Source organism: Camelina sativa, chromosome 5 (genome assembly GCF_030686135.1).
Source record: "Camelina sativa cultivar CO46 ecotype springtype chromosome 5, ASM3068613v1".
NCBI lineage: Eukaryota > Viridiplantae > Streptophyta > Magnoliopsida > Brassicales > Brassicaceae > Camelina > Camelina sativa.
This window is the reverse complement of record NC_141884.1, coordinates 38,076,393-38,102,392: the sequence shown is the minus strand read 5'-3', so window position 1 is coordinate 38,102,392 and position 26,000 is coordinate 38,076,393. Positions and strand designations below refer to the sequence as shown.

General features: G+C 37.1%; 4 protein-coding genes, 1 long non-coding RNA gene and 1 pseudogene across 7 annotated transcripts; 2 read left to right on the top strand and 4 right to left on the bottom strand.

Annotated features, from left to right (window-relative positions):
* Positions 1-93: 93 nt before the first annotated feature.
* On the bottom strand, positions 94-1,737 carry LOC104788136 (uncharacterized). Its single transcript, XR_768131.3, has 4 exons — positions 1,579-1,737; positions 1,395-1,474; positions 782-869; positions 94-669 (listed from the first exon to the last, which is right to left on the bottom strand). It is a non-coding gene; the product is annotated as an uncharacterized LOC104788136 (long non-coding RNA).
* Positions 1,738-2,200: 463 nt separating this feature from the next.
* On the top strand, positions 2,201-3,976 carry LOC104788134 (3-isopropylmalate dehydratase small subunit 1). The gene is made up of 2 exons (XM_010513825.3): positions 2,201-3,211; positions 3,716-3,976. The coding sequence occupies exon 1, from the start codon at positions 2,421-2,423 to the stop codon at positions 3,195-3,197; it is 777 nt and encodes a 258-aa protein (XP_010512127.2). The 5' UTR covers positions 2,201-2,420; the 3' UTR covers positions 3,198-3,211; positions 3,716-3,976.
* A 268-nt stretch (positions 3,977-4,244) lies between these two features.
* Positions 4,245-6,341, bottom strand: LOC104789765 (F-box/LRR-repeat protein At3g58980-like). 2 transcript variants are annotated; one of them, XR_015557895.1, is made up of 4 exons: positions 5,191-6,341; positions 4,850-4,993; positions 4,365-4,771; positions 4,245-4,280 (listed from the first exon to the last, which is right to left on the bottom strand). XR_015557895.1 is itself a non-coding variant. In XM_087451278.1 (3 exons), the coding sequence occupies exons 1-3, from the start codon at positions 6,100-6,102 to the stop codon at positions 4,454-4,456; spliced, it is 1,374 nt and encodes a 457-aa protein (XP_087307404.1). In that variant the 5' UTR covers positions 6,103-6,294; the 3' UTR covers positions 4,245-4,453. The 2 variants fall into 2 exon arrangements, 1 of the variants encoding a protein (XP_087307404.1); XM_087451278.1 differs by having other exon boundaries at positions 4,245-4,771; positions 5,191-6,294.
* A 422-nt stretch (positions 6,342-6,763) lies between these two features.
* LOC104789764 (F-box/LRR-repeat protein At3g59210-like) lies at positions 6,764-8,822 on the top strand. Its single transcript, XM_010515411.3, has 4 exons — positions 6,764-7,595; positions 7,690-7,996; positions 8,092-8,232; positions 8,329-8,822. Exons 1-4 carry the CDS (start codon positions 6,823-6,825, stop codon positions 8,641-8,643), a joined length of 1,536 nt encoding a protein of 511 aa, XP_010513713.1. The 5' UTR covers positions 6,764-6,822; the 3' UTR covers positions 8,644-8,822.
* A 531-nt stretch (positions 8,823-9,353) lies between these two features.
* LOC104789763 (F-box/LRR-repeat protein At3g58980-like) lies at positions 9,354-11,454 on the bottom strand. Its single transcript, XM_087451277.1, has 4 exons — positions 10,773-11,454; positions 10,198-10,572; positions 9,862-10,005; positions 9,354-9,782 (listed from the first exon to the last, which is right to left on the bottom strand). The coding sequence occupies exons 1-4, from the start codon at positions 11,304-11,306 to the stop codon at positions 9,471-9,473; spliced, it is 1,365 nt and encodes a 454-aa protein (XP_087307403.1). The 5' UTR covers positions 11,307-11,454; the 3' UTR covers positions 9,354-9,470.
* LOC147944887 (citrate synthase 5, mitochondrial-like) lies at positions 10,605-24,128 on the bottom strand (annotated as a pseudogene). Its single transcript, XR_015557889.1, has 51 exons — positions 23,720-24,128; positions 23,526-23,631; positions 23,413-23,435; positions 22,755-23,176; positions 22,549-22,635; positions 22,377-22,427; positions 22,249-22,283; positions 21,996-22,048; positions 21,836-21,905; positions 21,632-21,761; positions 21,487-21,529; positions 21,255-21,335; positions 20,993-21,094; positions 20,696-20,799; positions 20,284-20,393; positions 19,941-20,021; positions 19,737-19,848; positions 19,431-19,481; positions 19,304-19,359; positions 19,121-19,200; positions 18,906-18,958; positions 18,671-18,771; positions 18,534-18,588; positions 18,305-18,429; positions 18,134-18,211; positions 17,939-18,053; positions 17,610-17,822; positions 17,403-17,508; positions 17,218-17,312; positions 16,809-17,127; positions 16,663-16,712; positions 16,460-16,560; positions 16,323-16,377; positions 16,094-16,218; positions 15,752-15,834; positions 15,459-15,652; positions 15,267-15,359; positions 15,066-15,172; positions 14,902-14,981; positions 14,569-14,700; positions 14,243-14,398; positions 14,030-14,135; positions 13,559-13,960; positions 13,219-13,472; positions 12,960-13,122; positions 12,695-12,876; positions 12,508-12,583; positions 12,319-12,409; positions 11,861-12,210; positions 11,595-11,754; positions 10,605-11,237 (listed from the first exon to the last, which is right to left on the bottom strand). The product of XR_015557889.1 is annotated as a citrate synthase 5, mitochondrial-like (transcript).
* Positions 24,129-26,000: the final 1,872 nt, after the last annotated feature.

The following is a 26,000-nucleotide window of genomic DNA, read 5'->3' as shown; positions in this document are numbered from 1 at the left end:
TGATAGATCTGTGAGCATCTTTTCTTAAAATCCTTAGTCATTTCAAATCTTTATATTTCAGTTCCTTTTTACTATTTAATGATACCGTCTGGATAATGAACATTGTAGGCATTTATTATTGCGATAATAAGCCTGGCACTTTGAAGTTCTGTAAATGGTAATAAACTTACATAGAAATAACATTGGCAAGAGAAATATTCTGCAAACTTATCTATCATAAGTTGCAGGAGTGTAAAATGAGATAAGAGAACCCTATGTCTCTCAAGATGATCATAAGAAACACAAACCCGCTTTCTTCACTCTTCTTTGTCCCAATCCCTTCACTTGGCTTCCTAAAGCTACACAGCACTCATATTGAACCCAATATCGATATCAGTGAAAGCGAATACATCAGCTCGGTACTAAAACCTGCTATTCCTCTGTGAAAAATCTAGCATGTTCCATCCCAGGTGGCGATAGAGGAGGGACTGCTGATTCAGCCCCAAGAAGGTGCCTTGCAGAGATGCCTTCAGACTTGTTTTCCTTTGCTGGAAGGGAGTCAAATGCAGTAGACCTGGATGAGTTGCTTTTGTGAATTGATGATAAGAACTTTTTCTTTGAAAGATTTGTAGAAACTGATGAGACAACCGAGCTGAAGACACCAGATTCTTTTAATGCTTGTATAACAACCTGCAGTTTACCACCAACGTAATAAAGTTTTACAATTGACTTGCTAGAACCTAGAACTAAGACACTTGTGTTTGGAAAATTGGTATAATGAATTGTTGGGGTATATACTTACCATTGGTGAATAAATGCGAGTCAGAATACCCTTCCTAAGGAGTTTTGTCTTCTCCTCTTTGTCTCCCCATACAACATGTTCACGGTACCTAAACAGGATACATTACTTTTGTATTAAGACCAGATATTTTGTAAAGAGTGCAAAACTATCAAGACCAAATATTTCCTCCATACTTTTCTGACTCGCATTTATTAACTTGTTTAAAGAATGTCAAAAGTTTTCAATCGCACAAGTCATTAATCGACAACTATAAATGACCTGTAACATTTGAAAAGAAACCATGCAATAAATTGAGTCCGTTCCTCTAAATTGTTGAGCCATTCATTCTTATCCCTAAAAAACTCAGCTTTTCCAAGATTTTGTTGAACATCAATCACTGATTTGATGATCTTCAGAATAAGCTCAGCTTTAAACTATGCACAGACCCATTCAAATCTCTATACAAAAACCTCAGCTTTAAACAATGAACAGACCCATTCAAAAATCCCTATAAAAACCTCAGCTTTAAACTATGACCACACACATTCAAATCCCTAGTTTAAAAGAAAGGAAAAAATCAGATTTGTATCGATTAATCAGCCATTTAATTAATCTGAAATCAACCCAATCTTACCTTCTCAATCCCCTCTTCTAAAGCTTCGAATCTATTTGTAGAACTCGATGTAACAGCCGCAGCAGACGCAGCCAAAACCACTACACATCAAGATTCAGAAACAAAATTCCAATTAAACTTGGTTTTAATCATCAAACATATACTTCAAATATAAACTTAATTAAAAGATAAAATAAACTAAAACCTTCGCATAATGGAAATTATTTTCCTTCTTCTCTTCCTCTGCATCTCTTCTACTTCGTCGACAAAAGGAAAAAAAAAAACTTTAAATCCATTTGGTAGAGACGGCGAGAGAGAGGCCAGAGGTGAAGGAAAAAAGGTTTTTTTTCAGTTCTTTGTTTACAGAGTGATGAGCGGCTAGGATTGAAAGGATTTTAAAATTGACGGTCACGATTTAAAAATAAGTAAAAAATGAACGACTGAGATTATAACATATAACCGGGTCAGATTATCGGGTTATTATGACCCGCATGTTTATCTTTTTTTTTGTGAGTGTTTAATGACAGTTGTATCCTTACTGAGAAATAATAATATGGTCATAAGACCAATGGTATTGTACTGTAAATTTTTACAAAACTAAGGTTTTTTTCAGACAATGTTTTACGATTAATAGTAGGGATGGAGTTAAATCGAACATTTGATGTATTAAGTATAACAAATTGGAAGTCAATTACCATACCTATAGCCCCCCATTCAAAAACCATTAGATGAATTCTCTATACTACAAGTTAAAGACTTTAATCTCTCCTTTTACCAACCCCAAAATCTTGAAGATTAATATACGGGACAACTACTAATAAAATGCTGAGGACATACACCATTAGTAAATTTCTAGTTGATTGATTGCAAAAGCAGACTAATATCGGTTTGTCTTAAGCTCATTCGGTTTGGTTTACTAAAACCGGTAACAATTCAAAGAACCAAAATTGACTTTTAATTCCGGTCGGTTACCACCACATTGTACCGTAAATTAGAAAAAGGAGATAAATTCTTGTCATTTTCGACGACGGCCGGAACGCGACGACAATGGCGGCGGCTTCTCTGCAAATCAAAAACCCTACATTCGCCAAGACTTTACCTTCATCCAAAAACCCTTCCTTTGCTCCTTTCCGATCATCTTCTCTCAGAGTCAATTACTCCTCAACGGCCATCAATTTCAAATCCATAGTCTCAAGAGTCACTCCTTCAACAATCGTCCCACGCGCCGCCGCGTCTTCTTCCGCCGAGACTCAAGATAGGAACACCTTCCACGGACTATGCTACGTTGTTGGTGATAACATCGACACCGATCAGATCATTCCCGCCGAGTACCTCACCTTTTCCACCTCGAATCCAGCCGATTGCGAGAAGCTCGGCTCTTACGCGCTGATCGGACTTCCAGATTCCTACAATGACCGATTCGTGGAGCAAGGCGAGATAAAATCCAAATACTCAATCATCATCGGAGGTGAAAACTTCGGTTGCGGATCGTCTCGTGAGCACGCCCCTGTTTGTCTAGGCGCAGCGGGAGCTAAGGCTGTGGTGGCTCAATCTTACGCTAGAATCTTCTTTCGGAACTCTGTAGCTACCGGAGAGGTTTACCCGTTGGAGTCGGAGATTAGGGTTTGTGATGAGTGTAAAACTGGAGATGTTGCGACTGTTGAGCTGAGAGAAGAAGGTGATTGTGTGCTTATCAATCATACGACCGGGAAAGAGTATAAGCTCAAGGCCATTGGTGATGCTGGACCTGTCATTGACGCCGGTGGGATCTTCGATTATGCCAGGAAAGCTGGCATGATTCCATCTGCTGCACTTGTAGCCTGAATTGTTTCCTTGAGGTATATTCTTATAGCTCCTTTGTTATGATAATGAAACTGGTGTATGAGTTTAGGGTTGTTGATAGCTTTGGAGTCACTAAGATGGAAGTGTAGAATCTGGGAAGCTTAGTATAGGATACTAAAGGTTTGGTCTTTGTTCACATAGAAAGGTAATGCAGTAGTTGAAATTCTGGTTACTACCCAAGTCTAGGTTTTTGATGCGAGGATCATGCTTGTTTGTTTAGGGATTTATCACTTGGCTAAGTGTTGTTTCAGTTTCCATTCTTCTTGTCATTAGGGATTAGTGTTGATCGTTACACTTTTTGATTATCTTTTGCTTTCGTGAATGGTTTCGTTTTTACATCTGTCTGTTTGCAGATAGGTGTTGTCATCATGTTGGTTGATCTTTCTGTATTCTAAATGATCAGATCCGTCTCACTGGAGTGCCTATGTAGTAAAAAATGCATCTTGTGGATCGAATTTAAATCTTTTTGACCTGTATTTGCTTTATTTTTCACTTGGCAGGAGTGTGAAAGTTCTATTATAATACCGGAACAGTCTTGAGCTAGGAGAGCGATACTTGATTTCCAGTACTCTATAGGACGACGATGAGAGATTGAGAACGATAAAAATCTGTATTTTCTATAGCTGATGGACCTAATAGACTTGTCTCTTATGGATTGTTTCACTGTTGGTTGGCTTAGCCTTTTTATTTAGTTCTATCTTAGACATGTGCTATGTTTCAGCTGCGTTTAGCAACCAAAGGTAAAGTCTCCAGGTTTCTTACTCTCTTTCTTTCATCTTATATTTCAGTCAATAATAGAACAAGATTGTTTATGAGTAACACACAAGTCCAGACCACTTGATCCAAAGAGAAGACCTCAACAGGCAATGAATATCCCTTCTTCGGCATATATGCCTAGTCTAAGATCCAAGATACCACGCTTCAGCACATTACAGAGACAACGGTTGACATGGCATAATCAACCCCCAGATGAAAACATTTCAGAGAGATTCAAGTGAAGTTCATATTGTCAGTTAAGGCATCAACGAAGAACACTTGGAAGCAAATTGAGTAATCAAACCATGCCTAGAAAGTAGACAACAGACTAAAGTTACTAGGAGGATCAAAATAAAAGATAACAGAGAGAGTAACTAGAGGTAAAAAAGAAACCAAGAATGTGCACAATCCTATTCATGTTCCAACAGAGTAATGCAACTAGGATGACCAGATTTTGTTCTTCACGCTTGAATTGGAAGTTATTAAGTAAAACTAATCTGGATCTTGCACTTGGAAGAAGCCCTTGGAAGCATTAGCAGATCTCCGGTGATTCTTAACTTTTCCTCGTCCCTTAAACTTTCCCGGGAATGAACTTTCAGCACCTCAAGATATGGCAGCTTTCCTAAGAAATTTTTTACTTGCTGCAACTCATCCACAGTACCGTCGTACCATAAGGTTATCTCCAAAACCTCTAGAGGACATGTCAACAGACAAGAATATCCCGACAAACACCCGCAAACATAGTCAGGTTCTTCATCATAGTCATGTTCTTCACCATCGTCAGGACAATGCATGTCACCCTGCGGCAGGAGGTTGAGATTATACACAAGGAGGTTTTGGAAATTTAAGTTTAGCAAAAATACATTATATTGTCTTACCTCGATAACAAGGGTCTTTAGATTTGGAGCCTTGTTCAGCAAAAAGGGGAGAAACCTCCAACAGACTCCCGTATCATCATTTATAATAGTTAAATGATGAAGGTTTTCAAATATTGGAATTGCATCACGGAAGATGTAAAGCGTCTGAATCAAATAAAATTAAACAGTCAACATCCTATCGAACTTAAAATGCTCGCTTAATTGGTTCACCTATACATGTTCTATTATTGTACTAAAATTAAGCTGAAATATTTTGGAACAAATATTCATGTTAATTTCTTTTTCAAGCACCTACTAAAAAATAAAAAATATAGACAAAGAGAAAAAGATAAGACACTTACCTCGAAAGTATAAGGAGATAATAATTTCAGGATCTGAACATTTCTTATCCCTTGAATCAGATTTGTAGCATTGCTAGATAAGATATCACCGTCAACTGGAAAATCCCAATTCCATTCGTGATTTACCATCACAAGAAGAGTGAGCTTGGCTTCCACAAGGGACTCGAAATTAACAACTGTATACCCATCCGGGACATAATCAAGGTAGTCTAAGTAGGCAAGACTTGGAGTATCAAAAGTAATGTACTGAGGATCAGGCCCATCAAAACCTGACAGTTCACGACCAATTGTAAGTCTTTCAAGACTTTGACTAGACACGATTCCAGACCAATCCCAAGTTTCCCAATACATGCCATCTATGGTTAGTTCCTTAAGCACAGGGCAAGCCAAAAGAAACGCCTTGAACGCACAATCAGCAGGATTACAGAACCGAACGGAGTCAAAAACGAGAGTCTCAAGCGCTGGTAGCAAAGCGTTCTCAGGTAGAACAGTGATAACAATGTCCATCCCTAGTTTCAGCTTAATGAGTGTCTTGCACGCAAAAATCTCCGAAGGCAACGTATACCCATTATTACCCTTTATGCGCAGTTCAAGATCCATGACCATGACACCACGATGATTTAACACATCACGTAGCCAGTGGTGGATACGATCCGGATCAATACCCCTTTCAGATTTCAAATAGAATCTCCTTATGCACGTAGTAGTTTCCAGCCGAGCCAATGCTTCACTCACAAGATCCGTGAAAGTCCCCTGAAACTTACCTTTGTCATCGAACTCAAGATCTGATATGATTCTGTAGATATCACCAAACCTCCTTGAGGTAAGCAACAAAGACGCAGCATCCCTTGAAGCAAGAAGACTCACGATTCGACTAATAAGTTCATCTGGTAGATCGCTGATCCGATCCATCTTCTTCTCGCACTTAAACCCTAGCGAACCAATCCGTTCCAATCAAACCAGAAACTTAACGAAGATGATGAGATCTAAAATCACGATTTTGAAACTCAATCAAGAAGAGAATCCAGAGAAGGAGAGTGAAGAAGAGATGAAACTGCTTCACTTCTTGAATTGATCCGAGCTTTCTTGATCAGTAAGGTGTCTAAAAAGTAAAAACGTTGCGTTTTTTTTCCTTTTGATGAATACGCATCGCTTGGATTAGTGGAAATGGTGGGCTTTTATGTGTTGTTTTAATAAACCGTCGTGGGCTTTTTGGAAAAGCCTTTTCCTTTATAATATGGGAAAGAATTTATTAAATTAGCAATTAAGGTTTAATTCGGATAATATCTGATAGTATAACTATAATAGTTTTTTAACTTTTGATTTTATCAAACTCCTGAAGTTTCTCTTTTTAATTTTTTTTCTCTCACTCTTTCTGAGTTTTAGAATTCAACTAATTTCTAAGATTTTTGTTTTTTACTTAAATAAATAACTAAGAAATTTCTCCATTGATTAAGGCAGCATCTAGACTAGATTATACTATATTTTAGTGTAAAGAAAAAAAATGGTTTAATTGGCTTTTGTTTTAGAACAGGATAAATCCTCCCTACCCCAAAAAAAAAAAGATAACAGCATAATTCGGTTATAAAAAAGTCCGCTCATTCAACGAAGAGACCATTAGAATTTAGAGAGATGAACAGAGATAAATGTCAAAGGAGGAAGAAAAGTGATGATGAAGAAGGAGATGCAATCAGCAGACTACCAGAGGATCTACTTCTTCACATCTTGTCTCTCCTTCCGACAAGAGAGGCAGCTTTGACATCTGTTCTGTCCAAGAGATGGCGAGATTTGTTTACACTGCTGCAACCAGATAGTTATGATTTTGATGACTCCGTCTTTATGCCTTGTCTAAGTCCCGAAGAATGCCCAAGGACTAGTTTCAGAGAGTTTGTAAACAGAGTTCTTTCTCGTCAACCCAATTCCCCCATTACCAAATTCTCTCTCACATGCCATCAGGGTGTTGACAAAGATCTTGTTGCGGATTGGACACGCATAGCTCTGACACGTGGAGCAACAGATCTTACTTTAATAGTGCTCTTCCCTGCTTCACGAATATATTCACTGCCTTCTAGTATCTTCTTCTATAGCCGTAACTTGATTAAGCTAAAACTAGGATGTGGGAGACTTGGTATCATCCACCACAATCTATTTTGGGGAGACTTTATCTTTACCAATCTTAGAACTCTGCATCTTGATTCTATTGACCTTGGTCGAAGCTGTGAGAGTTTTGCTCACCTTATATCCAGATGCCCTATGCTTGAGGAGTTGATCGTGAATTGTATAAGATGGCACCACTGGAACTCTGCATCAGTGTGTTCCCTTACCCTCAAGACACTAACTATTGATTGTGAACATTACCTACCATCCATGAATAGTTTTGTATTCAAGAAACGTCGAGGGAAGCTGTAAGTGAAGTCATCGTTTTAGAGCCTTACATTTTTTAACGTCAATTTTTGTGGTAATTTTTTTTTAATGGCACACATTTTTGATCTCTGGCAGGGCATCCGGTAACGACGTGTTTGTTGACCCTCCGGATGCACGCTCTGAATTCGGCAGTCGGAGCCCTCACGATATTTCCTTTGATACTCCAAACCTCCTCTACTTAAACTACTCAGATTTTGTTGCCCGCAACTATCCGCTTGTCAAATTGGATTCCCTTGTCGAAGCTAGGCTAGATGTTGGATCGAATAGAAGGCAGATGCATGCACGAGATTCGGTCGAACTTAGAGTTCGTTGGGATGCCACCAATCTTATCATGGGGATACAAAATGTTCAAACCCTTCACTTAACTTCTGCTACAATTGAGGTTTTCTTTCTTTCTTTCTTTCTTACTTCATGGTTGATTAATAACTTTACCCTCATTATGATCCAACAAGTTGTATTCATATGTGTGTTTTTCAGGCGATTGAAGACTTCTGTAAGACCGTACCTGTATTCAACAACCTTAATCATCTATCAATTGAAAGTGACGATGAACGAGGATGGCAAGCCTTGCCTCTCTTGCTCATCAACTGCCCCAGTCTACATACTCTCGTCTTCCATGTACGAAACTAAAACTCTGTTTCAACTCTTTTTTTTCATATGCTACTAATGATTACACATAATTTTTAATTTGGTTTCTGTATGCTTCTTCCTCAGGGTCTCCACCACCGTGTTTCTGATGGTTGTGGCGATGCTTGTGACTGCATTCCTCCTCCTCCTTCTTCTTCTTCTTGTTTATCATCGTGTCCTGTGAAGATCCTGAAGATATTGGACTTTGGTGCAACCTGTGGAGAGATGTCATTAGTCGAGCATTTCCTCAAGAAGTTGCCACGGCTTGAACAAGTGATCATCGTACTACTACATTGTGATTCCTTCATAGAGGAGGGATGTGATCGTTTTGAAGTCTCCAAGGCACTGGAGATGGCCCCGAGAGCTTCACCAAACTGCAAGCTCAAGGTTGTTAATAATTAGTTCCGATCAATCTCTCGGTAGCCAATATAATACATATGTTGTTGTTTCTTTAAATCCATTGAATTTTTTTTATTCAGTCTATTTTTCCTTTTCCCTACTCTTATTTATATTACTTACTAAATTTAACTGTTTAAAAAAAAAAAATATTTGGATCAGAGAATTATAGACTTCTTATCAAAGACTATATATATGTGTTAATGGGGTCTCGTTGGTTTATTAGGTTATTAGTGAGACAATTATTAGCTGGTAATCTGGTATATGAATGACTGTGTGTTATGAGAATCTAAAGGAAGTTTGAGAGTTTAAGCTTAAGAGTGACTAAACCCACAAAAACCTTTAGTTGTTACCCTTCATCTTTTTTCCCGTGGTTGTGCCTTTGAACAGCTAGTTGATACGCGCCTCTTTGTCCTCAACTCCATGCTTTATGTACATATCTGCATTTCTCCCTATGTCTCCAAGGTTCTGGAACCTTCCAATGAAGTTCCCATATATGTGCGGATATGCCGGTACCAAAAGCATTCACTTTTTTTTTATTATTCAAGTGAAGTTCATATCATCAGTTGTTAAGGCATCAAGGAAGAACCCACGGAAGCAAATTGAGTTTACAAATCAAAACATGCGTAGAAAGTAGACAACAGACTAAAGTTTACTACTTACTAGTTAATTACTAGGAGAATCAGAATAAAAGATAACAGAGAGAGTAACTAGAGATAAAAAGAGAAACCAAGAATTAATGTGGTCCCATTCTGTTCCAACTTCCAACAGACTAATATTGCAACTAACTAGGATGACCAGAGTCTGTTTCTTCAAGCTTGTATTGGAAGTTTTTAGGTAAAACTAATCTGGATCTTGCACTTGGAAGAAGCTCTTCGAAGCATTTGCAGATCCATGGTGATTCTTAACTTTTCCTCGTCGCTTAATCTTTTCCAACTCAAAGAATGAACTCTCAGCACCTCAAGACATGGAAGCTTTCGTAAGAAATGTTCCACTTGCTGCAACTCACCGATGGTTCCGTCGTCCAATAAAGTTATCTCCAAGACCTCTAGAGGACATGACAGCAGACAAGAATATCCCAACACACACCCGTAAACATAGTCAGGTTCTTCAGCATCGTCAGGTTCAAGACAGTGCACTCCACGCTGCAGCAATAGGTTGAGAATATACACAAGGATGTTTTGGGAATAATGGTTTGTCCAAAATACATTATTGTTGTCATACCTTGATAACAAGGGTCTTCAGATTTGGAGCCTTGTTTAGCAAATAGGGAAGGAACCTCCAACAGAATCCCATATTATAATTTATCATAGTTAGATGATGAAGCTTCTCAAATACTGGAATTGCATCATGGAAGAAGTAAAGCGTCTGAAAATCAAACCAAATCAACTAATTTAAGTGGCATTTTTTTGGAACAAAGCCTCAGGAAACACGTTTGCAACATGTTATGGAACTTAAGATGCACGCTCTTGATTCACATATTCATCTTCTATTGTTGTCTCTAACTGTAATTACACCTACTACAAAATTAAAAGAATAGAAAAAATAACACACACTTACCTCGAAAGTATACGGAGATGATAATTCCAGGATCTGGACATTTCTGATCCCTTGAATCAGATTTGTTGCATTGCTAGACAAGACATCACCATCATTTGCAAACCGTCCATCCCATCGTCGATTTACCATCAAATGAAGATTGAGCTTGGCTTCCACAAGGGACTCGAAATTAACAGTTGTATACCCATCCGGGACATAATCACAGTAGTCTAAGTAGGCAAGACTTGGAGTATCAAAACTAATGTACTGTGGATTAGGCCCTTCAAAATCTACCAGCTCACGACCAATAGTAAGTCTTTGAAGACTTTGACTAGACACGATGCCTGACCATTCCCAAGTTTCCCAGCACATACCATCAATGGTTAGTTCCTTTAAGTACAGGGCACGCTAAAGAGATAGAACGATGATTGAGAAAGATATTTCTGTATATTTACCGTGAGAGAGATTACAGAGATATATAGGAGACCATTGCTTAGCCAGCTAGGCTAATAATTACAGGACTAGTAGAGAATATACAGAGACTTGATAAGGAAATAGATAACATAACATACGGGATATGATTTGTAGAATAATATCCCAATACAAGCCGAAAGAAACGCCTTGAACGCACAGTCAACAGGATTACAGAACCGAACGGAGTCAAAAACGAGAGTCTCAAGGCTTGGTAGCAAAGCATTCTGAGGCAGCACACTAATAACAATTTCCCGCCCTAGTTTCAGCTTATTGAGTGTCTTGCAAGTGAAGATCTCCAAAGGCAATGTATATCCATTATCACCATATATGCCCATTTCAAGAACCATGACACCACGATGCTTCAACACATCTCGTAGCCAGTTGTTGATACGATCAGGATCAAGACCACTTTCAGGATTTAAAGAGAACCTCCTTATGCACGTAGTAGTTTCCAGCCGAGCCATTGCTTCACTCACGAAATCCGTGAAAGTCCTCTGAAACTTAGCTTTGCAATCGAATTCAAGATCTGGTATGATGGTATAGAGAGTCCCAAACAACCTTGAGGTAACCAACAAAGACGCAGCGTCCTTTGCAGCAAGAAAACTCACGATTAGCCTAATAATTTCATCTGGTAGATCGCTTATGATCCGATCCATCTTCGAACCACAAACTCAACGAAGATGATGAGATCTAAAAGCACGACTTTTTGGAACTTATAGGTGGATAAGTGTAAATATATTAGGATTAGGATTAGGATTTATAGTTTAAATTTCAGTGTGATAAGGCTTAGGAACCTATTGTTTAGGCCTGTGTTCTTATCTCTTGTCTTGTATAAATACTCATGTGAGGTCAATAATAAACAGAAATCAGTTTGATAACCAATCCTACAGAACTTAATCCTGAAGAAAAAGAACCCAAAGACGGAGAGTGAAGAAAATAAGAACCTGCTTCATTTTTAGGTTGGCATTTTGATGAAAACGCACCGCTTGGACTAGTCGAAGCCATGGGCTTTTAATTTTGTTTTAAGCCGTAATGGGTTTTCCTTTATGATAAGTCCAAACTCGATTATGAATAATTGCCATTGTTTGGGAGTTATAAATAAGTCTACTCATTCAACGAAGAGATCATTAGAGATATAGAGAGATGAACAGAGATAGATGTCGAAGGAGGAAAAAGAGTGAGGACGAAGGAGATGCAATCAGCAACTTACCAGGATTTACTGTCACATCTTGTCTTTCCTTCCGACAAGAGAGGCAGCTTTGACATCTGTTCTGTCCAAGAGATGGCGAGACTTGTTTACATTTGTTCTACCTAGGGACTAGTTCCAGAGAGTTTGTAAACTTATCAACATGATTACCAAACAGTTACACAGCTCATGATCTACAAACAGAGCAAGTGGAAGCGGAAATACGTGGATAAGCTAACATGAAACTTAACAGAGAAAAAGCCCAGTTCACAACGCAAGTAAGAAGCTGGAGCTATGGAGTGAAGAGCTTGCTGATTTTAAAAGCAATACAATTGGCTCTCACCTGTCTTGAATTTGCATCATCTTGCTTTTAGCTGTTGAAGAATGAAAAAGAAGAAAAAGCATTAGAATATCCCCTTTCATATATCACTAAACTAGAATACAATCTTTAACAAAGAATAGACTTACTGTAAGTCACTTACATATGCGGTCTTGTTGGTGACCTCTGCATCGATCCTCGGAACTGGTTTATTTTCCTGAGGCTTGCATTGTATAGAAGCTGTCTCTTTTATCCTGCAAAACAATAAGAATGATAAAAAGCAGTTGGACCTTTTAAGCACAGAGTGATGGAAAAATTGAAGCAACAACAAAACCAAAAATCTCAGTCTCACTTATTGTCTGACTTGCCGGATTGTTGGAAAGCAGAATATTCACATGATAATCGTTTCCGATCACACGCCACCAACTCTGTAAAAGAAACAAAATCAAAGCGGTTCATAGGTTTAGCAGAAGAAAATTAATTCATGCAAAACTGTGAAAAATAATACTGATAAGGTAAAGCGAAGAAAAAGACCTTACCTTATGAATTCCAGTTTCATTCCATGTAGCAATGTCGCTATCCATGTATGATTACCAACTAACAAAGAAGCAGGTAACCCCGTCCGGAAAAAAAGATACCATCGCTTCCAAAAGCTTTCTGTACTTCCGCACAACACCAGAATCACTTCTCATGTCAAATTTGTCTAGCAGGAAGCAGATCACTGAAAAAGAAAGAAAACCAGTAATGTAAATACATATAAGATTAAACAATAAGGTAATTAAGTGTTCAGGATTTTTTTCTTACACTGCATGCATACCTTCCCCGATTTAGAACCATAGGGCAGATGCAGTTTCGTGTCGTTGACATCTTTGAAACAATATGCCTCTCGTCATAAGGCTCAATGAGTCAATGATAATGGAATATTATGGGGGAGGTGCAAGCCATGGTGCAAGCCATTGATCACATCCTGCAGAAAACAAATTTGTTGCGTCAACTTCATAGAATTAGAAAGTGTGCCCAATAAACTGGTTGTGTGTTGTCAACCAAATTACAATATACATACCAGATAAGTCCCCTCTTGGTGCTATACCCTCAACCAGACTATATTTAGTTGCAATCTTCCTTAATAGTCCATAAGAAAACCAAAGAGAAAAATGCAATTAGCAATTAGAGTGAGCAGACACTCAGATGCCATTCAGGAACAATCAGGAAATTCAATTGATAAAACAGATTCATTAAGCTATTATGAGTTTTTTCTAGAGTGATGATAATCTTTGATTTGTGAAGAAGAAATGGTTCCAAAACGGGTCTTTTATCCTGCAAACAATGTTAAGAATGATTAAAGGAAGTAGTTGGACCTTTTAAACTGAGAGTTGAATCAGAGAGTTAAAATTGTTTATTACCTGTGGAAGGCACTTGTTGGCATGAGGCAAGGACAAGTCTCTGGTGCTTATTTGAAACTTCTTCATCAATTCAGCAGTTCAAACATAAACATGAAAAAAGAGATAACAAGAGCTGAGAAAGCCTAACAGAAAAGTTATACAAGCAACCGTGAAGCACAACGCACATTTATGTTCTCCTCTGGAGTGTGCTTAGTGACTGAAAGGCATAAAAGACCGTCTTCTCTTGTGGAGTAGAGTTGGTTGTTGATCCACAATTCTAGCATAATTTTCAATGGGCTCCATTGAATATTATTGGTTGAGAAAAAAATAAACTCTAAACAGAACAAAATAAAGAAATACAGAGGATTTGGAGGATTTTTTTTCCATCATATAATGCAGATGAGAGTTGGACCTGCAAAAAACCTGCATCAAATGACAGAACGGACTGGTTTAGTTTAGTTTTCTATTTTGAAGTACAAATATACCTTATACCTTAGTGAAACTAGATGCATTGCCTTCTTGTTCACTGATTTTTCAAAGGTCGAGCTTTATAATTGGGTGTTAACAAGACCTTGTCTTGTCTTGTGGAGCATAGTCGCTGGGTTTGGATTGAAATATTACATAAATCAGTGATGAGGAGGACAGAGTTTCGGTTGTAGTGAGATATGGAGTGAATCATACTGATTTTGTAACAATTTGGCTCACCTGTCTAGCTTTTACCTATGGCAGATGTGGTGTAGGCAAAATCTGCAGCTATGGAGTGAAGAGCTTGCTGATTTTGAAACAATAATCGGCTCATGTCTTAATTTTCCATCATTTTGCTTTGTGAAGAAGATATGGTTCTAACGCGACTCTTTTATCCTGCAAAGAGTAAGAATGATTGAAAGCAGTTGGACCTTAAAAATATAGTGATGGATAAAGTGAAACAAAACATATTTGTTGCGTCAAGTTCATATAATTAGAATATGTGCCCAATGAATTCGTAGTGTGTCTTTTAAAGCCATCGATCACATCCTGACAAACGTACTTACCAGATAAGCCCCCTCTTAAGGCTAAACCCTCCACCAGCCGGTTGTACTTAGCTTGCAATCTTCCATTCAGTTCGTTGAGAAAATGCAGACTCATAAAAAGTAGATCCTCTTCTTAGTTCTTACCTACTTAAACTTCCATAAGAAAACCAAAGAGAGAAAAAAATGCAATTAGCAATTAGGGAGAGCAGACACCGAAATGGCATTCAAAAACAATCAAGAAATTCAATTGAAACAGAAAAGACACTTTTTCATCAATGTTTACTGTAATTAGGAGTGGCAGGAAAGAGAAAAGTAAGGAGTAAGAATCAGATATGTAGGGAAAAATTGGCATACCTATCGGTTTTCTTGACTTATCTTATTAAGATTATGATTAGCTCATGTAAGTGTAACTCTCCTCAAACTGACGCTGAGTGCTTCAATTGATAAAACAGATTCATTAAGCTATTATGAGTCTGTTCTAAAGTGATGATAATCTATGATGGATGGTGTGTATTTACCTTAAAATTTATGGCAGATGTTGTGTAACTTGTTTGTAGTGGAGGCAATAGCTGGAGCTATGGAGTGAAGAGCTTGCTGATTTTAAAGCAATATAATTGGCTCTCACCTGTTTTGAATTCGCATCATCTTGCTTTTAGCTGTTGAAGAATGAAAAAAGAAGAAAAAGCAAGAATACAACCTTTAACAAAGAATAGCCTTACATATGCGATCTTGTTCTTGTTGACCTCTGCATCGATCCTCGGAAATGGTTTATTTTCCTGAGGCTTGCATTGTATAGAAGCGTCTCTTTTATCCTGCAAAACAATAAGAATGATTAAAAGCAGTTGGACCTTTTAAACACATAGTGATGGAAAAATTGAAGCAACAACAAAACCAAAAAATCTCAGTCTCACTTATTGTTATTGACTTGCCGGATTGTTGGAAAACATCATAGAGTCTTGGCGTCAACGTACGATTAAGCTTCATCTCTCCTTCGGGGAATGGATGAGTTGTTTTTCTTGTAGAAATTTGTTTCAAAGAATCCAAAAGAAACAAAACGTAATAACTATAAAAGCAAAATATTCACATGATAACGATCACACACCACCTGAAAGAAACCCATCATCAAAAAATACAAACTTATAATCACAATCTAGTAAATTTAAGAGTTACATAGACCAATCTAGTAAAGAGCAGAGCCATCCACCTGAAGGGCCATAACACCGCTAGCAAATTGATTCATTGGATGAGCTGCGGATGGCAGAGCATCTATAGACTTGGAAACATAATCTGCAAGGTAAAGTTAATTATAAACTTGTAACAATCATAAGATTCAGTTAATAATTACCATCGGATTAATTTGCTAAGCTTTGATGAGTCATAAAACTAGAGGTACCTTCACAAATACAACATTAAAAAAAACACATACGTTAACTGAAAGGATTTAACCACTTAAAGCAAAGAAAAGGATGTAGAGAGATCACTTACACATCTAAATATATTGTTACAATAAAGAAACAAATAAACTTTAAGGAAAAATCCAACTCACTTTGTGACAAGGAATACGTAATTGATTGATCCATGGAGGGGGACTGTCAAAGACTAGAAGAATCAGATTGCCCAATTGCGTAATCATATGCTTGTTGTTCTGAATCTTCTTCACTCTCTTCAAACCTGTTTCAAAAGAAAGATACTCATCAATAGAAAAAAAAAATACAAACTTTAAATCTTTCAGGAATTGTAAGGCAGAAGAAGATTTTATCTCATAAGAACATCACCTTTTGACTTATGAATATCACCCTTCCCATATGCCTTCTGAAACTCACTTTGAACCTGAAAAACAATTCAACAGAATAAAATCATCACGAGAATAAATAAACATTGACCAATCCAGAAGAGAAGAGAGCAATCCCACCTGAAGGGCCATAACACCGCTAGCAAATAGAGTCATTGGATGAGCTCTGGAAGGCAGATCATCTATAGTCCAGAGCTCATCTATAGCTTTGTAAACATAATCTGCAACATAAAGAAGTTTAGGCATAGAAAGAAACTCATCAATAGAAAAAAAAATACAAACTTTAAATCTTTCAGGAATTGTAAGGCAGAAGAAGATTTTACCTCATAAGAACATCACCCTTCCCATATGCCTTCTGAAACTCACTTCGAACCTGAATAACAATTCAACATAATAAGGTCAAAAGTTACACTACTGTTGCTGAGGATGGTTGCCTTAGCAAGTCTCAGATTTGCAAAGACTTTGAGACCTTCTTGAAGCTGAAGTAACCCCTTCTCAGGCCCAATATATATTATGATTTATCTTATTAAGATTATGAAGCTCCTACAAGTGTGACTCTCCTACCACTGACGCTGAGTGCTTCAATTGATAAAAGAGATACACAGCTATTATGAGTCAGTTATAAAGTGATAATAATCTATGATGGATGGAGAGAGTATTTATCTTGAATTTTGGCATATGTGGTGTACTTCTTTGTGGTGGAGGCAAAAGCTGGAGCTATAGAGTAAGAGCTTGCTGATTTTTGAAACAATATAATTGGCTCACCTGTCTTGGATTCTTGATTTTTGCTGGTGAAGTATGAAGAAAAAATGCATCAGAATAGCCTTACATGGATCACTTAACTATAATACAATCTTGAACAAAGAATGATATAGAACCTGGGCATCTGCGGCCTTTGTTGTTATAGAGTGAAGAGCTTGCTGATTTTTGAAACAATATAATTGGCTCACCTGTCTTGGATTCTTGATTTTTGCTGGTGAAGTATGAAGAAGAAATGCATTAGAATAGCCTTACATGGATCACTTAACTATAATACAATCTTGAACAAAGAATGATATAGAACCTGGGCATCTGCGGCCTTTGTTGTTGACCTCAGCATCCTCGGAACATGTTATTTTCCTGAGGCTTGCTTTGTAAAGAAGACATGGTTCTAAAACAGCTCTTTGATCCTGCAAAACACTAAGAATCAGTTGGACCATTTAAACACAAAGTTATGAAAAACTGAAGCAACAACAAAACCATCAATCTCAGCCTCATTTACTGTTATTGCCTGACTTGCCGGATTGTTGGAAAACATCAAAGAGTCTTGGCATCAACATATGATTAAGCTTCATCTCTCCTTCGGGGAATGGATGAGTTGTTTTTTGTCGAGATCTGTTTCAAAGAATCCAAAAGAAACGCAATAACTATAAAATATTCACATGATAATGAACTACAAACCAACTCTTTTGAGTCTCGCCTCAACTAGCTCATTGCTAGGCACCTGCATAGGAAAGAGAAAGAACAACACCTTAGGATCTTATAATAAGGGAGACAAAATAGTATGATACATTCCCGTGACCATGCATATATGTATAAAAATATTAAAGATAAGCCAACCTTTACAGTTAACAGAAGCCACAAAAGACCCTCAGGGAAGGGCTCTTCTCCAGATAGAGCTGAAGGTAACACTTTCTGGCGTTCAGGAATCAAACATGCCCCTAAAGCGTATTCCCTGTAATGAAAGATAAGATCATTACAAACTGAAGATACTGACCAGAGGAGTTATATATACAAACAAAAGTATAGCCATACCTCATGTGCATCAAGCAATGAGGTTTCCCAGAGTACATCCAATCACCTCTCTCAGTCAACCAAGTACTTGGTAAGTACCTTCACAAATCAAAGTTTCAGTCTTGATCCCACACATCTAAATATATTTTATAATAAAGAAACATATACAATTTATGGCAAAATCCAACTCACCTTGTGACAAGGAAGACTTAATTGATTGTTCCGGGGAGTGGGACTGTCAAAGATTAGAAGAATCATATTGCCCGATTGCGTTATTATATGCTTGTTGTTCTGAATCTTCTTCACTCTCTTCAAACCTGTTTCAAAAGAAAGATACTCATCAATAGAAAAAAAAAATACAAACTTTAAATCTTTCAGGAATTGTAAGGCAGAAGAAGATTTTATCTCATAAGAACATCACCTTTTGACTTATGAATATCACCCTTCCCATATGCCTTCTGAAACTCACTTTGAACCTGAAAAACAATTCAACAGAATAAAATCATCACGAGAATAAATAAACATTGACCAATCCAGAAGAGAAGAGAGCAATCCCACCTGAAGGGCCATAACACCGCTAGCAAATAGAGTCATTGGATGAGCTCTGGAAGGCAGATCATCTATAGTCCAGAGCTCATCTATAGCTTTGTAAACATAATCTGCAACATAAAGAAGTTTAGGCATAAGCAAGAGTTAAATTACCATCAACGAGACTTCTCGGAGATAAATCTTCAAACCTGTTTCAAAAGAAACAAACCTATCAATAAAAAAAATACGAAGAAAAGGATTTTACACTACTGTTGCCTGTTGCGTCATAATACATCATCGTCATCATCATCTTCAAACCTGCGAAGAAAATAAAACCTTATATAGATATCGTCAATCTAAAGAAGCAACAACGAGACCAAAGTTTCAGTCTTTATCCCACACACAGACATTTGACATCTAATTAAATTGTTACAAAAGAAAAAAAAAAAAGAGGAAACTTTATAAGCAAATCCAACTCACTCTGTGACAAGGAAGACGTAATCGATTGATTAGGGGAAGACCATCACTGTCTTCTTGAAATCATCCACGTACGAGAACACCTGTTGAAACCATCAAATCAGAAAAAGATACAAACTTTAAATCAGGACACAAATTTAAAAAAAAAACTAAAATCAAATCGAAGAAGAAGAAGAAAAAAAAAACCTCTGCTTTGTTCATATACGTCTCGCCCTTACTAACACGGCTCTCTCTATTTAGAACTGAAAGAGATGAAGTTGAAAATTTCATACGAGTTCAATGAGATCAGAAGGGCACAATATCAATAAAGTACCTCGTGGGTGGCATACACCTCAATATTAAACCCAACTTCTTCTCCATTCCCCTTGGCTCCCAAAATAAGAACATGTTACCATGCATGAGACATCATATATAAAGATACTGTCCCGTTACATAACGAGAAAGATTAGAATTACGAACAGATAAACTAATTAAAATGACATCATGTAAGCTCTTTCACAACCATTAGATCAACACCTTCTTCTACCTCTCTCTTTATTAACTGTATATAAAAACAATAATTTGGACTTCAAACAAGAAACAGAGTTTTGGCTTCTGAGATTAGGCTAAGGATGGTTACCTGTGGCAGAAACTTAGCAGGTCTCAGTTTAGCAAAGACTTTGAGATCTTGATGAAGCTAAAGTAACCCCTTCTCAGGCCTCAGATGCTTTACACTGTTATCCCATTAGTACCTTAAATTATACCAAACAAGAATCTATGAGAAACTGTATTTCCCAAAAAAAATTTAGAGCGAACAACATAAGTTGAGACAAGAGAGACATACCCTCCAATGGCTCCAAGAATTATTTTGCAGCTGAGATGGCCTCATCCGGAAAGGGAATCTCCTGAAAGCTAAACTCCACTCCTGATACAGAGCACAGACGCAATGTCTTAGACATATCAGTGGCTAAGGAACACCCCCTTTGATTACAACCAAATAAACCCCACCGACGATTCTAAATCCCTTTCTTGAAAAAAAAAAACAAAATCTCGGAAATTTCTAAGACTCACATCCTTCAATTCGATAACTACCAAAACTAATTCCAGTTCCAAGCAAAACACAGTATGTTCTACCAAATGAAACTCAACAGAAACAACATTAGAAAAAAGGGAACAAGAGAGAGAACCTTCCAAAGTTCCAGCTTGCTAAAGCACACTTTTGGCTGTTGAGACAACCTCCAGCCGTGAGATCAGAAAGAATGTCACCAGGGTTTATCCTAGTCAGGACGGTATCGAACTGGAACATCAAAGTTAAAAGTGACTTTTATAAGAACTATTGCAGTCAATACATGACGAGCAATACCAAATGTAACACAAGCAATGTGATCAACCTAAGTAGAATCAGAAACAAGAATACAATTGACCAACTCCTACATTAACTAGACGTCAAAACTTTCCAGCAAGATTAAAATTATTTCCCAGCTCAGTTAGAATAGGAGGCACCACTTTATAAAGTTTTGAGACCTATCGAGTTGAATAATTTGTGAGCCAGTAAAAAACTTTAAAGCATGACCAAAATATTAAGGGGGAAAACATTACCAGCTGAAAAAGAGGATCGTAAGGTAATTGCTTCAGGGAAAACTCTCTATGGCATACATATCTTGGATCCGTTTTACAACACCATGGCCATATCCTGGAAAAATCTGCAAGACAAATGTTTATTTAAAGTTTCCTGGCAACATTCATAATGCAAAGCTTTTAGTCATTAACTATACAATGGTTTAAGTTATGGCCTGCCGTGATTAGCATGCAATACAAATTACAAACGGTCTATTTCTCTCAGCTTTCATTTCAGAACATGTAAGCTTTCAAAAGGCTGAACTGAATTTGGTTTACCTTGCCATTGTTTAACGTTTTCCAGACATAATCTTTTAGCTGTTCCTTTGATATACTTTCTCCATATTCCTCGGAAACTCATTTGATCCACAGAAAAACTTTCTGTAGCAAGACCATGCAAAAAAAAAATAAACAGACTAAGATTTCAAAATATTTAGCTTAACATCATAAATTTAGCAGTTTATAAGAGTCATTCTTGGAACTCTCACTTGTAGTTTCGAACAATAGAAGATTCATTTAGGAGATAAATAAGAGGGGTTACCTGATTAGCCAAGCCATGGAGTGTCTCAGCAAAACCATTTAATCCAAATGAAAGATATGGATCCGAAAGTGCACTCCCAACCTTCATGTAAAAACATCATAAGCCAAAAACAGAACCATCAGACATGTCTATGAAAGAAACATTTGGAGTAGAAACTAAAAGTGGAACACTATCATGTATCAAGACCAAAACAAAAATGCACTTGATGGCAAGATCATGTAGCAATACATACCAGGTGACCAGCGTGAGCACTAACACTTCCACCTTCATGATCACTAAAACAACAACAGCAACAAAAAAAAACCTTGATCATGCTGAGATGGTAAAAGAAAAGAAAATCATAAAACACATGTTGAAACAGAGAGAACTAGAAAAACCCTGTGGATGGTGACATAAAGCCTCATGATCTCTTTTATCTGAGGACTATCATATCCCCGCATGTGTGAAAAATTTGCACCATAATCCAAAGAATCATCTGACGGAATGATGCTATCATCCTTGTACATCCTGCAATGTTAATTAGAATGTTAATTCAAGAACAGTAACTATTCTAGTAAGTGCCGAAGGGCATAAAAATTCACCTCAAATAAACATATGAACCTACAACAGGGACACGAGCAATCAAGTTTAGGCATCGTCATAGGTTGGCTCCTAGAATCAACGAGGAAAAACTCAGTTCTTATGATTGACTGCTACTACTAGGCAATCAAGAAGTCAAATGGAAATACGTAAAGTATGTACTTTGACTTATGAACATCACCCTTCCCATATGCCTTCTGAAACTCACTTTGAACCTGAAAAACAATTCAACAGAATATGATCATCACGAGAATAAATAAATGCCAATCCAGTAAAGAACAGAGCAATCCCACCAGACGGGCCATAACACTGCTAGCAAATAGAGTCATTGGATAAGCTGTGAAAGGCAGATCATCTATAACTTTGTAAACATAATCTGCAAAGTAAAGTTAGGCATAAGCAAGAGTTAAGTTACCATCAACGAGACTCCTCGGAGATAGATCTTCAAACCTGTTTCAAAGGAAACAAACCCATCAATCAAAAAAATACAAAGAAAAGGATTTAGAGAGATCACTTAAACAAATGAAGAAAAAAGGATCTTACACTACTGTTGCCTATTGGGTCATAATGCAGTATGCATCGTCATCTTCAAACCTGCGAAGAAAATAAACCCTTATATAGATATCGTCATTCTAAAGAAGCAGTCCCACACACACATCTAAATAAATTGTTAGCAAAAAAAAAGAGAAAACTTTATAAAGCAAATCCAACTCACTCTGTGACCAGAAAGACGAAATTGATTGATTAGGGGAAGACCATAACTGTCTTCTTGAAACCATCCACATACGAGACTCGAAAACACCTGTTAAAACCCATCAAATCAGAAGAAAAAAATAAAAACTTTAAATCAGGACACAAAGAAAACAAAACTAAAATCAAATCGACGAAGAAGAAGAAGAAGAAGGGAACAATAAATCGTACTTTTAAGACGACTTCTCTCATAAGAATTAGAATCAAATCAAAGGACACAAACTCACACGTCCTGTAAAGGTAATGTTTGCTCCCTCGTCTGGTCGCCATTTTTATTGGTCTTTATGCCCTTTCCCCTTGGCTCTCCAAAATAAGTACCTGTTACCAAGAAACATCATATTTAAAGATATTGTCCCACTACAGAACGAAAAAAATAAAAATTGCGATCACTTTAATAAAATATTCAACTGAGCTCATGTAAGCTCTTTTACAACCATTAGATCAACCCCTCTACCTCAAAGTCTTTTGCAAAGACTTTGAGACCTTCATGAAGCTGACATAACCCCTTCTCAGGCCCAATATATATCATGATTTATCTTATTAAGATTATGAAGCTCCTATAAGCGTGACTCTCCTACCACTGACGCTGAGTGCTTCAATAGATAAAACAGATACAGCTATTATGAGTCAGTTCTAAAGTGATAATAATCTATTATGGATGGAGAGAGTATTTATCTTGAATTTTGGCAGATGTGGTGTACTTCTTTGTGGTGGAGGCAAAAGCTGGAGCTATAGAGTAAAGAGCTTGCTGATTTTTGAAACAATATGCATATTATAATGCTATAGAGTGAAGAGCTTGCTGATTTTTGAAACAATATAATTGGCTCACCTGTCTTGGATTCTTGATTTTTGCTGGTAAAGTATGAAGAAGAAATGCCTTAGAATAGCCTTACATGGATCATTTAACTATAATAAAATCTTGAACAAAGAATGATATAGAACCTGGGCATCTGCGGCCTTTGTTGTTGACCTCTGCATCCTCGGAATATGTTATTTTCCTGAGGCTTGCTTTGTGAAGAAGACATGGTTCTAAAACGGCTCTTTGATCCTGCAAAACAATAAGAATCAGTTGGACCATTTAAACACAAAGTTATGAAAAATTGAAGCAACAACAAAACCATCAATCTCAGTCTCACTTAATGTTATTGCCTGACTTGCCGGATTATTGGAAAACATCATAGAGTCATGGGGTCAACGTACGATTAAGCTTCATCTCTCCTTCGGGGAATGGATGAGTTGTTTTTTGTAGATCTATTTCAAAGAATCCAAAAGAAACAAAACGCAATAACAATAAAAGCAAAATATTCACATGATAATGATCACACACCACCTGAAAGAAATTCATCATCAAAAAGACAATTTAAAATCAAAATCTAGTAAATTTAAGAGTTACATAGACCAATCTACTAAAGAGCAGAGCCATCCACCTTCGGGGAATGGATGAGTTGTTTTTTGTAGATCTATTTCAAAGAATCCAAAAGAAACAAAACGCAATAACAATAAAAGCAAAATATTCACATGATAATGATCACACACCACCTGAAAGAAATTCATCATCAAAAAGACAATTTAAAATCAAAATCTAGTAAATTTAAGAGTTACATAGACCAATCTACTAAAGAGCAGAGCCATCCACCTGCAGGGCCATAACACCGCTAGCAAATTGATTCATTGGATGAGCAGTGGATGGCAGAGCATCTATAGACTTGGAAACATAATCTGCAAGGTAAAGTTAAGTATAAACTAGAGTTATGTTTGCAACAATCATAACATTCTGTTTATAATTACCATCGGCTTATTTTGCTAAGCTTTGACGAGTCATGAAACTAGAGGTCACAAAAATACAGAGCATAGACATGAACTACAAACCAACTCTTTTGAGTCTTGACAGCGCCTCAACTAGTTCATTGCTTGGCACCTACATAGAAAAGAGAAAGAACAACACCTTAGGATCATATAATAAGGGAGACAAAATTGTATGATACATTCCCGTGACCATGCATATATGTATAAAAATGTTAAAGATAAGCCAACCTGGAAGTTAACAGAAGCCTTGAAAGACCCTCAGGCAAGGGATCTTCTCCAGATAGAGCTGAAGGTAACACTTTCTGGCGTTCAGGAATCAAACATGCCCCTAAAGCGTATTCCCTGTAATGAAAGATAAGATCATTACAAACTGAAGAAACTGATCAGAGGAGTTATATATACAAACAAAAGTATAGCCATACCTCATGTGCATCAAGCAATGAGGTTTCCTAGAGTACATCCAATCACCTCTCTCAGTCCACCAATTAATTTCACAAATACAACATTAAAAAAAAACGTAAGTTAACTAAAAGGATTTAACCACTTAAAGCAAAGAAAAGGATTTAGAGAGATCACTTACACAGATGAAGAAAGAAAATTTACTTAACTGTTGCATGTTGGGTCATAAGGCATATGCATCATCATCATCTCCAAACCTGCGAAGAAAATAGACCCAATCTATGTAATAATTCTCCATCATCAAAAGAAGCAACAACAAAACCAAAGTTTCAGTCTTGATCCCACACATCTTAATATATTGTTACAATAAAGAAACAAATACAATTTAAGGCAAAATCCAACTCACTTTGTGACAAGGAAGACGTAATTGATTGATCCGGGGAGGGGGACTGTCAAAGACTAGAAGAATCAGATTGCCCAATTGCGTAATTATAAGTTTGTTATTCTGAATCTTCTTCACTCTCTTCAAACCTGTTTCAAAAGAAAAAAACTCATCAATAGAAAAGAACAAACACAAACTTTAAATCTTTCAGGAATTGTAAGGCAGAAGATTTTACTTCATAAGAACCTTTGACTTATGAACATCACCCTTCCCATATGCCTTCTAAAACTGACTTCGAACCTGAATAACAATTCAACAGAATAAGGTCAAGAGTTACATGGACCAATCCAGTAATGAACAGAGCCATCCCACCTGAAGGGGCCATAACACCGCTAGGAAATAGAGTCATTGGATGAGCTGTGGAAGGCAGATCATCTATAGCTTTGTAAACATAATCTGCAATGTAAAGTTAGGCATAAGCAAGAGTTAAATTACCATCAACGAGACTCCTCGGAGATAAAATCTTCAAACCTGTTTCAAAATAAACAAACCCATCAATCAAAAGAATACAAAGAAAACGATGTAGAGAGATCACTTAAACAGATGAAGAACAAGGAATTTACACTACTGTTGCATGTTGGGTCATAATACATCATCATCATCATCATCTTCAAACCCTGCGAAGAAAATAAACCCTTATTTAGATATTGTCAGTCTAAAGAAGCAACACCGAGAAGAAAGTCTGAGTCTTTATCCCACACACACATCGAAATAAATTGTTAGCAAGAAAAATAAGAGAAAATTTTATAAAGCAAATCCAAGTCACTCTG

Bases quoted from the DNA above. Each gene is read 5' to 3' on its own strand.
- LOC104788134 (XM_010513825.3), top strand. From the start codon at position 2,421: ATGGCGGCGGCTTCTCTGCAAATCAAAAACCCTACATTCGCCAAGACT.
- LOC104789765 (XM_087451278.1), bottom strand. From the start codon at position 6,102: ATGGATCGGATCAGCGATCTACCAGATGAACTTATTAGTCGAATCGTG. The intron at 4,994-5,190 runs GTAAGTGTCTTA...TATTTGATTCAG, and splicing joins TATCTCCTTATACTTTCGAG to ACGCTTTACATCTTCCGTGA. The intron at 4,772-4,849 runs GTAAGACAATAT...CTCCTGCCGCAG, and splicing joins TAAAGACCCTTGTTATCGAG to GGTGACATGCATTGTCCTGA.
- LOC104789764 (XM_010515411.3), top strand. From the start codon at position 6,823: ATGAACAGAGATAAATGTCAAAGGAGGAAGAAAAGTGATGATGAAGAA. The intron at 7,997-8,091 runs GTTTTCTTTCTT...TGTGTTTTTCAG, and splicing joins TAACTTCTGCTACAATTGAG to GCGATTGAAGACTTCTGTAA. The intron at 8,233-8,328 runs GTACGAAACTAA...CTTCTTCCTCAG, and splicing joins TACATACTCTCGTCTTCCAT to GGTCTCCACCACCGTGTTTC.
- LOC104789763 (XM_087451277.1), bottom strand. From the start codon at position 11,306: ATGGATCGGATCATAAGCGATCTACCAGATGAAATTATTAGGCTAATC. The intron at 10,573-10,772 runs ATATTATTCTAC...CGTGCCCTGTAC, and splicing joins TTCTTTCGGCTTGTATTGGG to TTAAAGGAACTAACCATTGA. The intron at 10,006-10,197 runs GTAAGTGTGTGT...TTTGATTTTCAG, and splicing joins CATCTCCGTATACTTTCGAG to ACGCTTTACTTCTTCCATGA.